This window comes from Thamnophis elegans, chromosome 1 (genome assembly GCF_009769535.1).
Source record: "Thamnophis elegans isolate rThaEle1 chromosome 1, rThaEle1.pri, whole genome shotgun sequence".
Lineage (NCBI taxonomy): Eukaryota > Metazoa > Chordata > Lepidosauria > Squamata > Colubridae > Thamnophis > Thamnophis elegans.
In genome coordinates, this window is record NC_045541.1 from 83,741,588 (window position 1) to 83,755,278 (window position 13,691).

At 35.6% G+C, this 13,691-nt stretch overlaps 1 protein-coding gene across 11 annotated transcripts in view; it reads left to right on the top strand.

Moving 5' to 3' along the window:
- Nucleotides 1-13,691, top strand: part of SOX6 (SRY-box transcription factor 6) — a 469,113-nt gene that overhangs the window by 161,915 nt on the left and 293,507 nt on the right. For 2 of the 11 annotated variants that reach the window (XM_032222685.1, XM_032222694.1), the window contains exon 1: nucleotides 8,297-8,339. The exons of 7 other annotated variants lie outside the window; for them this stretch is intronic. In XM_032222685.1, coding sequence (XP_032078576.1) covers nucleotides 8,326-8,339 — 14 coding nt within the window. In that variant the 5' untranslated portion in view covers nucleotides 8,297-8,325. Of the gene's footprint in view, nucleotides 1-8,296; nucleotides 8,340-13,691 lie in introns of those variants that run through there. 2 more of the 11 variants (XM_032222750.1, XM_032222743.1) reach the window with 2 other exon arrangements.

Sequence of the window (13,691 nt, forward strand, 5' to 3'; positions counted from 1 at the left end):
TTGGATCTTTTTTCAGGCCTTAGGTTAGAGATGTCTGTGGTGGGCTACCTGCTTTGTCAGATGGCAATAGAAAGAATAGATGTTCTTTTTGTGTTTGTGTAAATTGTTTTATTCTAAATTTTGCATATTGTATGTTGCCTAGAGTTTTAATGGATTTAGATGGCTTGTCAATTTAATAAAATTACTAAATAATAAATAAAATAAAAATACTTAGTGTCCTGAAGCCAGAACCTGGGCCATAACACATAGGAAGGGGAAATAATTAAACAAATTTACAGGATAATAATGTCTAATGTTTATTAAAATTGAAATGAAAATGCATTTAGTTTGCATCCAGGACCCACCTTCTCTTTTTTGAAATACAGCTTTCCACAAAGTGCCACTGATTCCAGTTTGGGTTATTTCTGATTAGACAGGGTTATTGTATAATTATAAGTTACACAGAGTTTAACTTATAATTAAGTGTATCAGTGCTGTTGTAACTATGAACTGTTGTAAGTCGTGGACTACCTGTAGTATGTATATACTTCATATTTCTAGAAGAAGGCTCAAGGAAATGGATTCATATGTTGTATGCTGAATACAGGTAGTCCTTGACTTACAACAGTTCATTTAATGACCGTTTGAAATTACAACAGCATTGAAAAAGTGATTTGTGACAATTTTTCACACTTACGACCATTGCCATATCCTCATGGTCACATAATCAAAATTCAGATGCTTGACAACTGGCTCATATTTATGACTGTTGCAGTGTCATGTGATCATCTTTGGCGACCTTCTGACAAGCAGTCAATCGGGAAGCCAGATTCACTTAACAACTGGGTTACTAACATATCAACTGCAGTGATTCACTTAACAAAGGTGGCAAGGAAGGTCATACAATGGGGCAAAACTCACTTAACAACTGCCTCACTTTGGAACAGAGGTTTTGAACTCAAATGTGGTCACAAGTCAAGGACTACCTATAGTTAGAAATTAAAAATCCTGTTTTTATATTTTTTGCAATGTTTTTTTTTAATATTCCCTTTTATTCTTCTAGAGGCAACAAAATTAGAAAATTTATAAACATATTGATCAAGTAGCAACTTTTATTTTGAGTTTATAATGGTTTTTATGCAGACTATTGAGATATATATTAAACTAAAGTTAGTTTTGGTTGCAAAGATCTACAAACAAACCACATTTTGGGAATATAGGGTGAAGCTAGCTAATTACTGCAAAACAAAAGATGGATTATTTGTTCATCTGTACTTATTTTGTTAAATATTGCTAATATAAATGTTGCTGAGGCAATCCATTAAATTACTGTAGGGACACCATTCATAAGCTAATTAACCTGAAATAAACCTCTTGATTTCAGTAAGATGATTGCTTTGTAGTAAAATGTTTACATATTTGCTGGTATTGGTTATTAAATAACCAGCAAGTGTTATCATTTTTTAGTATTGATATGGGAATGTTTAAACTAATGAATAGGTGATTTAAAACGTCTTTTATTGCCATTTGAATTGTTTAATAATCTTCACAGTATTTTATTTTGCAGTTACTATTATTTCAAGTGTTAATTGCCTTTGCCTATATCCATGGGAATCTTATATAATGCATTACTTCAGGTATTTGATACTGCTCTGTTCTTTTGTGATTCTCTTGAGCAGACTCAGAGAGCCTGGAGGAAGAGTTCCTTACAGTTTCAAAATCTTTACATTCCTTTGTCCTGAATAAGCTAGTCAATTCAATGTTTTGTTCTCAACCTAATTTGTTAGGCATACATGAAGTGCAGTCCTCTACACCATATTCCCAGTGGTTTGTGATATCGGCAGACTGACAAAAAGGAATACTTCTAGAGGTGGGTTGCTCCCGGTTTGGCCCGGATTGGCCGAACCAGTAGTGGCAGCGGCTTGAGGCTCCACCCAACCGCCCAGACGCTTCTGTGCATGCACGTGTGAGCATGAGCAAACCAGTAGCGCCGGATTTTGAAACCCTCCTCTGAACAAATCCATTGCTGGTAAATTGAATGAAACTATAAATAAGGAAAGTATAGGATCCTCTTCATTCCTTTTATAAAGTTAATACCACTTTATAATGTCTTGGTAAGGCCACACTTAGAATACTGCATCCAGTTTTGGTCACCACAATGTAAAAAAGACTCTAGAAAGACTCTAGAAAGGGTTCAGAGAAGAGCAATAAGGATGATTAGGGGACTGGAGGCTAAAACATATAAAGTTGCTGGAATTGGATATGTATAGTTTAATGAAAAGAAGGACTTGGGGAGACATGATAGCAGGTTCCAATATCTCAGGGGCTGCCACAAAGAAGAGGGTGTCAAGCTATTCTCCAAAGCACCTGAAGGTAGGACAAGAAGTAATGGTTGAAAACTAATCAAGGAGAGAAGCAATCTAGAACTAAGGGGAAATTTTCTGACAGAGCAATTAATTAGTGGAACAACTTTCCTCCAGAAGTTGTGAATGCTCCAACACTGAAAGTTTTAAAGAAGAGATTAGATAACCATTTGTCTCAAAAGGGTATAGGGTTTTCTGCATAAGCAGGTTGGACTAGAAGACCTCCAAAGTCCCTTTCAACTCTGTTATTCTACATTCTTGTGAGAATGGCCATTCGGCCTAGAGGGAGAAATGTTTTTTGGTCCTGCAAGTACACATTGTCCTCATAACAGAAATTGTAATGAACATATATGCAAGAAAATCTTTCTGGGATAATTTTAGAATAATTTTGGATGTCATCTAATGAATAACACATTTTATTCATCATTTTAAGAGGAAATATTTCTTATGATTGCATGGTTTATAGATTTCAAGAAAAAGAAAATAGCACTTTTACACTGTATTTAGGGTCATGAATGTCTACTTTATAGCCTTCTGCCTGAGTTTTATATAGGTGCCAAGTTAGTTCTTCATCTTGATTGTAGCCATTTATACCCAGACTCTGATATCTGAATCTAGGAATCTAAGGCCTGTGTCACAAGATCAAGTTACTTTCATTTGGTTATAGTTCTAGTGTTTATGTATGATTTCTAAAGATATCTTTGTATAAGGTTATCAGATAATAGCCTTTTTTTAATGGTACAACTTCTTCCTCTGCACAATCAGTGACGAAAGATCAAGTATAAATGTTTGACCTTTGTTATTCAGTTGCTATTGTTTATAGCTTTATGCACTTTGTGTAGCTTATAAAATATGGCATTGGAGGTGTGGCAATCTGTTTTTTTTAAGTGCAGAAAAGGAAGGATCCTGCCTAGCAAATAAATAAAAATAAAAACGGAGGAAGATCTGTAGATAGAAGTAACATGTATTTAGGTGGTTTTAAACATTAGTCAGCTCTCCCAAGGATATTTGCCTTTACTGTTTACATTAGATTTTATGTAGAGTTTAATACAAAGGAGAAAATGATAAAATGGAAAGAGAGCAGTAGATGAGAAAGAAAAAGCAACATGAATTTCACCATGAAAATTTGGGAAAAAATGTTACAATAACTGAAAAATATTGTAAATGATAACACAGAAATGGCAGTATAGTGAACAGTTATAATGAGATCTTTCCCCCCTTTCATGTCTGATTCTTGGAGACTGCCTGCATTTTTCATGGCAAAGCTTTTCAAAAGTGGTCATTGTGGCCTTTCTAGTGGGGAGAGAAAGTGATGAGCTCAAGATCATCTAGTAAGCTTTGTGCCTAATGTGGGACTAGAACTCACAATCTCCTGGTTTCTAGTCTGATGACTTAACCACTACACCGAACTGACTTTCTAATGACTTTATTACCAGGACTTTGAAGGTGACCAAGATCAAACCAAGTGAATGTAGTGTCTTCCCTTTTCATCCGCTGGGGGAGGTGATTGTTTCTGAGGCCTTGCCACATTATCCCTTCTCAAGATACTTTACAACACCACTGTGGTGTCACAATCTGTTTATTCCCATGATTTGTTTAAATGGAGAATGCACATATAGTAGGTTAGTGAGTACTGTATTGTTCCTCTTAATGGAAGAAAAGATCTTGGCATGTAAGAAAACTAAATGCATGAATATGAACTTCAATGTTTGCAAAAGTATAAAAAAATAAAGTGGTATCATCATGTCCTTTTCTAAAAAAAAGTGCAACATCATGCCAATCATATGTTAAACATATAGTTACAATCATAAGTATTCACAAACTACAAGATTCCATTCAGAGCCAAATTGAGACATCAAAAGTCAACTCTATCTCAGATTGATTTTGAAGCTATCCAGGGAGATAATGGAAAAACTCTACTTAGCTTTGAAAAGCTAACAGAACCCAAATAGGCAAGTCAGTTTGATGGGAGTTTGTCTAAATATGTTATTTTTATACATAGTTTCCGTACAAATAGTCAGGTGCCTATTATAGAGACAGATTTTTTGCCAAAACTGAAGTTCAGTATGAAATTTAGAGGTAGATATAAGTTTGTTGATTTTCCAGTAGCTGTTAATTGCTTGTATTGCATATTGGAGTAGTGATGTGCTATCAGGCTGATATTTTTATTTTGTTCTGAATATCACCTCTATTCTAGTATTGCCAAAAACTGTAGTTGGCATCTTCGGAGACAGAATAAGTTGCTTTGAGTTATATCTCTTGTTATCTCACAAGCAACTGAATTAGCCTAATTGGGCTCTTGTATTTGAACCTGATCTTTGATTGATCCATGTCAAAAGTCCAAGATTCCTGGTTCTTGATTGATACCTTGTCTGATTATTCCATTTTTAGAGTAATTTTTATTAAACATTACAATTAAAAATATAAAAACTAATACAAACTAAAGAAAGAATAAAAAGAAAAAATGCAGAAAAGAAAAAGAAAAGAAAAGAATGTATACATCTTCCCCCTTCACCACAAGTACAAACAATTTTAGTAACTTATCACCTTCTCTAAAAATACAATAAATCATCTCTTCTTCCTATATCTCATGTCTTAGCTATAAAGAAATATCTGAAATCCCCATCCTTCAGTCCTGATCAGAAAAATCCTATTAAAGGCTATCAGAGACAGCAACATATCTTTTTAACTTGATCAAATAAACCAACTTTATATTTCTTTCTTTTATTTTATTGATTTCTTTTCATTTTTTTCTCTGTCTCTTTTTACAAAATTCTTCAAAACTTTAATATGTCTATTATAAATCCAATATAGGAAAGTTTTGCTGATCACTCTTTTGGTTTGTTACTTATATATCCTTTCTAATTATTAAGACAATAGCATCCATCCATCCATCCACCCATCCATCCATCAATCCATCCATCTATGTATCTAGCAGTGGGTTGCTAATTGGTTTACTGCTGGTTTGCTCATGCACGCGCAACACTTGTGCACATGTGCAGAAGCATCCAGGTGGAGCCTCCCACTACTGCCAGTATCAGTTAAGCTGAACCAGGCTGAATTGAAGAATTTTTACAAAATTCTTCAAAACTTTAATATGTCTCTTATAAATCCAATATAGGAAAGTTTTGCTGATCACTCTTTTGGTTTGTTACTTATATATCCTTTCTAATTATTAAGACAATAGCATCCATCCATCCATCCACCCATCCATCCATCCATCAATCCATCCATCTATGTATCTAGCAGTGGGTTGCTAATTGGTTTACTGCTGGTTTGCTCATGCACGCGCAACACTTGTGCACATGTGCAGAAGCATCCAGGTGGAGCCTCCCACTACTGCCAGTATCAGTTAAGCTGAACCAGGCTGAATTGGCAGCAACCCACTTTATCTATCTATCTATCTATCTATCTATCTATCTATCTATCTATCTATCATATCATATCATATCATATCATATCATATCATATCATATCATATCATATCATATCATATCATATCTATCTATCCATCCATCCATCCATCCATCCATCCATCCATCCATCCATCCATCTATCATCTATCTCCAATGTAGCATTCTTGTAGCCTGTGCATTTTAAGTCCACTTCCAAATCAGTGTCAGTCTTGTTCAGAAAAACCTATTCTTATCCCATAATCTTTTAAACAAAATTTATCTATAATGGCAGATATGCTTCAAATCAATTTCTGCACACATTGATCACAAATATCCTTTAATATGTCCAATGTTAAAGTATTTCATTCCATTTTGATTGTAATCTCTAGTTCTGTCTATAATCTATAATGTCCACCTATCATATTTTTTAAATAATTCAAAATAACAGCATCGTCCCATGAAAATGATTCTTATAATTAATTTCAAAATATTATTACAAATCCATCTGGATCCACAGTCCATTTGCAACTTTCCAAAATCAATGTTCTAATCACTCTTCTTTAATTAATATCCCAAAAGATAATTGTTTAAAGTTCTTAATGCTGACTCCCCCCTCCCCACTAAGAATGAAAAGAAAACTGATCCAATGCTAAAACACTTGTTGCTTTGAAGGTTCCTAAAAGCAATTAACAAGCAATTTCTGAAAGTGATTAGAATAGGAAGTATGTGAACCCAGTGTCCTTTCTAAAGCACTCACTGTGGTTTGAGCAAGACTGGTATTCCCTCTTCTCCCAGTGCTCAAAACCTGGTGTCTTGTGATCTCCTCCTGAGGAGAAACATCTAGAACCCTTGTGGACAATCCCAAATTCCATGTTATCTGGAGAGGAATCACAAAAAGCCAGTCTACTTTCTAGCTCTTCATTCTCCTTTGGTTGTTGTTTGTGTTGTCAGTTTGCCATTTGCCAGTTTGCCATTTCTTCCCTGATTGGTGCTTTTTGAAGAAATTCTAACAGCATTGGTTCCTGTTCAGTCTGTCTTGTAGTCAGGCTGGTGATTGGTTCCTTTGTATAGGTGGATTTTTTATTGGTTTACATTGGAAAATTCCATATGAGTTGGCTCCTAATTGGATTGTTTTTGAGCCAGGACACTGCTAGATGTTCTTTCTACTGAGGCTATTTTAATCTTGGCATGGCTCCTTTATGTTGAAGTTACTGGAATGTTGGTAGATCTTGATGATCTTTCTTTATAATTGCACAGGTTAGTTTGATGTGGCTGCCAGTACCCACTTGTCTCCAAATTGGACCTTGTGTCCAATACTACACACTACAAGCAGAGCATGTTCCACTACTGCTGATTTTTCAGATTGTCCTAGATGGCAATGCCTTGCGTTCTTTGAGAATTAATACTGCATTTTATGGTTCCAATATATACCTATCCAGAAGTGCAGGAGATGCAATACACTCCTGAACTAATAAGAATCAAGTATCATTTATTATCATTTCAGAAGCTGGGCACTTTAATGCAATTTTGAAGTCACAGAAACATAGAAATAACAATGCAATTAATGCAATTCTGCAAGATTTTGAATTATGATACAGTTACTCAGAAATCTCATTCTCAAGAACTTGAAAGATCTTGCCCATTTAAAATATTATTTTTTTAAAAAAATGAACAAAAATATTTAAATTGGAGGTTCCAGGGATGGCATCTGGGGTGACTTGTAATTCTTGGGCATGCTGATGTCATTGAACACCGATTTAAAGTTTAAAACACTTGTACAGTTTAATGAATTCTTTAGAAATTAGGATCATTTGAACCCAGAAGTTAATAAGATAGTGACTAAGAAACCAGAAGAGAAGCAACTTTAGTTCATTTCCCATTCTCAATCTATGTATCTTGTATGTCACAGCTTAATTCCCTGGTAATGCTTCTTTCTCACTGTGTGTGTTTTTAAAGGCACATTCACCGTGGGCTACAGAGTTGCTAATTAATGTATATGAGATTCAGCAGCAGTCCTATACCGATTATTTTCTAAATTAATCACCTGCCCTAAGTAATGGAAATAAATAAATTTGAGATATCCTTTTGTTTTATGTTCCCCTATTTAAAGAAACTTTATTGTAAAAATGAAAAGTTGAATGAGTCGTTCTTTTTTAAAATCTGGTTAGTGCATCTCTTAATGGCCAACTTGTAAAAAAGTCTATAGAAAAATTGACATGTGTCTGCAGTTAATTACAAAAAACAAACATTGACTCTTTACTGGTCTATTTGTGTGAATTGCAAAATACCTCACAAAGCCTCTTTGTGTGAGGCCATTAAAAACAGTGAAAATCCATTATGCCTCCAAAATAATAATCTGAGAGGCGCATTCATTTCTCTACTTGAGGGTACTATATTTTTCCGATGGAAGGTGAATGGGAGTATGAAAGCCAAGAACAAAACAAAACAGAGCACACTTTTCAGATTGTGTTCATTTTCAAAGATAAACTAATAAACTATTTAGGACAAGGATTTTGCATTTTAAATCCATTATTTCTCCCAACAGACCTGTAAAACTATAGCAGGAAGACTTGCCTACCTAGGATCACATGCAATTCTCAAGGTCTGTACTTTATATTAAACTTTGAATTAGTATACTTTCATAACACATCGGAGTATTAAATCCTTACAAATGTGATCGTTTACGGCAGTGGTCTCCAACCTTTCTGGCTTGGGAGGATTGGTGACGGGGGTGGGAGGGGGTGGGAGATGGTTCTGTGTACACTTGCACACGCATCTCCATTTGAAAGGCCTGGTTCTGAATAGCTGTAGCCTGGTACCAGGTTGATCCAAGGTTTGGGGATCCCTTTCTATGGGAAAGGTCTACACTTCCTAATTTATGACTTAATTACAACTTTGTAACAAACTTGACTTTACGAACAGTCCAATTTACAGATAATATAGTTCTGTTCTTAGTAATCAGAAATGATTACAGTATGCTTTAAATGTATTTCAGTTTTCCCACACATTCATTTTTCTCTGAGAAACTAATGTTTTTTTCCTTCATTATAATGAAGTGCTGAATTTTATACCCACTTCAATAGCAATAGCAATAGCAATAGCAATAGCTATAGCAATAACAGTTTGACTTATATACCGCTTCATAGGGCTTTCAGCCCTCTCTAAGCGGTTTACAGAGTCAGCATATCGCCCTCACAGTCTGGGTCCTCATTTCACCCACCTCGGAAGGATGGAAGGCTGAGACAACCTTGAGCCGGTGAGATTTGAACTGCTGAACTGCAGATAGCAGTCAGCTGAAGTGGTTGCAGTACTCCACTCTAACCACTGTGCCACCTCGGCTCTTCAATCTTATTCAAGATTGAATAAAAACTATTTGCAAGTGTCCCTTAGATAGTTACAAGAATCTGAGATAAACAAAAATCTCATAGAATATTATTATATCAAGGAATAGGAGTACAAGATTAAAAAACCCTGAAATCTTTATATGTAGGATTAGAATTGTAGTTTAAAATTTTTGATACAAAAGCATACTTTCTAAGTCCTTGAGTTATAACTGCTTCCTTAGTGACCACTTGAAGTTATGATGGACCTCTCCAGGGCTACCTATGATTTGGATGTAAATTTCCAATGGCCAGACACCTGCATGATCACATGATTACCTTGCATTTGGCAACCAGCTCACAATTATAGCCATTTGCAGTGTTCAGTGATCATGTGACTAATTTTTTTTGCCAGATACTTGTGTTTGCTTCCAATTTCATGCAAATATGCCCATTCCACCCAGTGGATTTGCTTATGTGGCATTCACTTAACTACCATGGTGTTCAGTTTATGACTGCTATATCTGCTTAATGACCACCCTGAAAATGGCAGTAAAATTGAGTCCAGTCCCACGGTGACCCACTTAATAACTGGCATGACTTTTGAGTGTAATTCCAGCCTCAATTATCATAAATCAACATCTACCTATAATAGTATCTAAGCAAGGATTCAACCAGAAGTTCTCCAACTGGACAGACGAGGGGGTGTGAGCTCTGAAGAGTCTCACATAAAGTCTGTCTGACAAACCAATGCTGAGATCCTTTTTGGATCAGAACCTCCCTGTGGGGTGTGTGTGTGTGTGAAGAAGGTGCAGCATCTCATCAGACCCAGAGGGAGTGCAACAGGTCCCTCATAGGTTGGAGATTTGCTTTCTAAATTAGCATCGGGGTGGCAGCATTGCAACACGGCTGCACAAAAAGCTGGCTTCTGGCCAAAGCAACAGGAGCATGCAGGAGATGAGATGAAAGCCTGGTAAGATCTAATTAACCCACAGTCATAAATCAGAATTTAGAAAAGGCAAAGAACCTTGACAGTATAAATAATATTGATCAACAGATCGGGATTTTGGCAAAAAGAAAGAAAGAAGGGGGAAAATGGAGGGTTGAATAACTAGCCCAAAAAGAGCCATTTGCTTTAAACAATTTGGACCGAAAGGAGAAAGCAGAGAAGTGACAAACCCATTCAAAGACAAACTTTAAATTTGGATTTGGATTTGAAAAGATTGTGTTTTTAAAAGAGACTAGGAAGGTGAAATGGAAAGCAAAACATACTGAGGAGATTTGCTTCGTTCAAGTTTCTTCCAACTAACATTTCTTAAGCAACTCCAATTAATGAGAGGTGTAATGTGTTACAATAATGTAACAAGGGAGGAAAAATCAAGAAGAAAGCACTATTTTCTCACTGATAACCTAATCTTGCCTGTGCGGCGAATGGAATGTGAAACTCTGAACAGGAAGTTTTAATTAACCAATTGCCATAAATCAGAATTTGGAAAAGATAAAGATACCAGAGATTTGCTGTGTTTGAGTTTGTTCCAATTAATATATTTTGAGCAACTATAACCAATGAGAGGTGAAGGGTAACAAGGGAAAAAAATAATAAAATCAAGAACCGGGAATGTAAAGTAGAGGTATGTGATCCACTATTATACATAATAATTAAACTGAGTTTCCAATTGATTGAATATGACAATGGAAGGACAATTAAGTATAGTTTAAAATATATGAAATATGGTCACATATAGAACTCCTAAGATGATGAACAAAGTGAGATGTGTAGCGCTTGTTTACATCTCAGCCAAAATAGGCTGGGGGGAGGGGTTAAAATACAATTGCTATATATGTGTCCCTTTTTTCGTTTTAAAAAAGAAGGAGGAAGGTATATGTTAAAATTAAATATGTATATTGAAAAGAAATTATAAATGCCATCAACATAAAATGGAGCTTGCTCTGAGGCTGAAATATACCAAGTAAATAAGATGAAGAGTGCGAAGTAGAGGAGAGGTAAGGGAAGAAGAGAGGGATAGGAGAGAGGACGGGGAGGGGGGAAGAGGAGGAGAGAAAGAAGGAGTGGAAAGGGGAGAGAGGAGAAGGAGAGAGGAAGAGGAAGTAGAGAAGAGAAGGACAACAGAGGGAAGAAAGGAGGTAGGGAGGAGGAGGAGAGAGGGAAAAGAAAGTGATGGATAGCGTACAAATATGGTGTATGGAGAGCAGAAGAGCCAATAATTGTTTTTGGGAGTTGATGATAAGACGAATTGATGTAAACATTTAACAATATAATATGACTTTGATTATGTAATAGTATACAGGTGGTTATTTGTTATGAAGATGAAAAAATAAAAAACTTTATGTATGAAAAAAATAGTATCTAAGCAAAAATACCTCTATCTTTTGCATGCCATAACCATAATTCTTATTATTATATATATTGAATATAATATTATTATTATTATGCCAAATAAGTTCACTGTGGATTTAATGGTCTCTTCACTGAAAATTATGGACCATGATACATTGATCTAGGGTTATTACAGAGGGTTAATAAAATTATTAGCTAATATTTCATGCTGTTATCAAATCCAATTTTCCATAATCAAAACTGATATCAGATCTAATTTAGATTTTTATGACTGAATCCCATATACTCTTTTGTCATCTTGTACTTTAGTGTGGGGAATCCTGATCAGACTTGCAGTGTGTGGCTAACTGAACATCTTAAAGGTCATCTTTAGATCTTCCTGCTCAATGCAGAAAAATCTGACAGGCTTAGATGAAGGTGGCTGGGGTGGCATTGAAAAACAATTCACATTTTAGGAATTAACCTCGAGTTTAGGTTAATGGCAGAAGAAAGAGAGAGCATGCATGCTTCTTGTTAAGACAATCCAAATGAGATTTGTATGTACAGAAAATAGCCCTAGGATCCAGAGTGGATCAGTAATGTAAATAAGATTGATTCTCAAAAGCCAGTGTTGCTGTTTTAAACTGAAAGTGGTAGCTTGTAGATTGGTTAAAGAAAATACTAAAAGTCTCAGAATGAATATATTTATCAAATTTATTTCAGCCAATAAATGGATGTGCTGTGAACTACATTACAATAACATTTATTTAATCTTGTTTATAAAGTAATAAATTGCAGAAGTTAAACCTTGCCAAGATTCAAATGTTTGATATAGTTTTTTTTAAAAGTTATCTCAAGCAGTCCATCAAATAAATTATTTTTTACATGTTCATGTTTAAAGAGGGACAACTTTACAATCTAGATTTGATTCTACTGAATCTAAACCATGATGATTGGACACACATGTTATTACCTGATAATGGACATGCAGTAGTTAAATGCAGTAATACAAAAAATATTCACATGTGTGTACATAATCCTGGCATGTACGCCTGTTGTGATATTCATTGCTATCGTGTTCATATATATTGTTCAGGTTCTCACCTACAGTCGCATTATTCTTGAGACAAGCAATGGCAAATGTTATGTCCACATTTGAGCTGCTTGTTTTGGGACGATGGTTAGTTGTATTTGTATTTGTATTTAATAAATTTATAGGCTGCCCAATCCCGAAGGCCTCTGGGCGGCTTACAGAAAGTAAATTTTAAAAAACATAAAGAATTAAAAAAACAGAGGAAACAGATTAAAAAAAACACATCAAGCACCCAGTCTGGTCGGGGCTGGACCTCAGTCATGAGGTCAACAGCCCCAGGCCTGCCGGAATAGCCAGTTTTTGATAGCTTTCAGAAGGCCATGAGAGTGGGTAGGGTCCGGATCTCTGGGGGTAGTTCATTCCATAGGGTTGGAGCGCCTACAGAGAAGGCCCTCCACAGGGAGCCGCCAGCCGACATTGTCTGATTGACGGCACCTGGAGAAGGTCCACCCTGTGCGATCTTATTGGCTGTTGGGAGGTATGCGGCCGCAGGCGGTCTCGCAGGTATCCAGGTCCTAGGCCATGTAGGGCTTTAAAGGTAATAACCAGCACCTTGAATCGCATTTGGAGACCAATAGGAAGCCAGTGCAGCTCATCCCATAACAGGATTTCAGCAAGTGTAATATTTCATATGGAAAACTTCTGCAAACCAAGGGAGAAACCCCGCTTTCTATGATATGAGTCAAATACTGATAATTTTCTTCATTAATTAACTGAATTAATAAATTAAATGAATCTTTGGGAATATCATTCACTGTCATATCATATACAAAGTTTGCAATATCATTAATAAATTGTAGGAATGCATCACAGTTACCTTTTGACAGTTTAATTAATCTCATTTGAAGGTTTCCATAGTTTTTAGAATTGTATCCATAAAGTACCTGATATGGAAAAAAAAACCCAAAAATCACTGTGGATTTAATAACCTTTTTAACCCATGTTTATAAGATAAATTATTTTTAGCATGCTCCACAAGTGTATACATTAGACACAGAATTTTGTAATAAGAGAGAACTTGTTGCGAATACTGTGACCTTCAGTAAACTGCAGAAAGATGATTCTTCTAATCAAAGGCAAAAGCCATGATCTTCTCTGTTGTAACTGACTGTTGACACAAGAAAGGCCAAAGAGATTGACATCAATCTCTATAGAAACCATTAACTGAAGCTGAATAAATCTACCACATTGAATCCATATGCA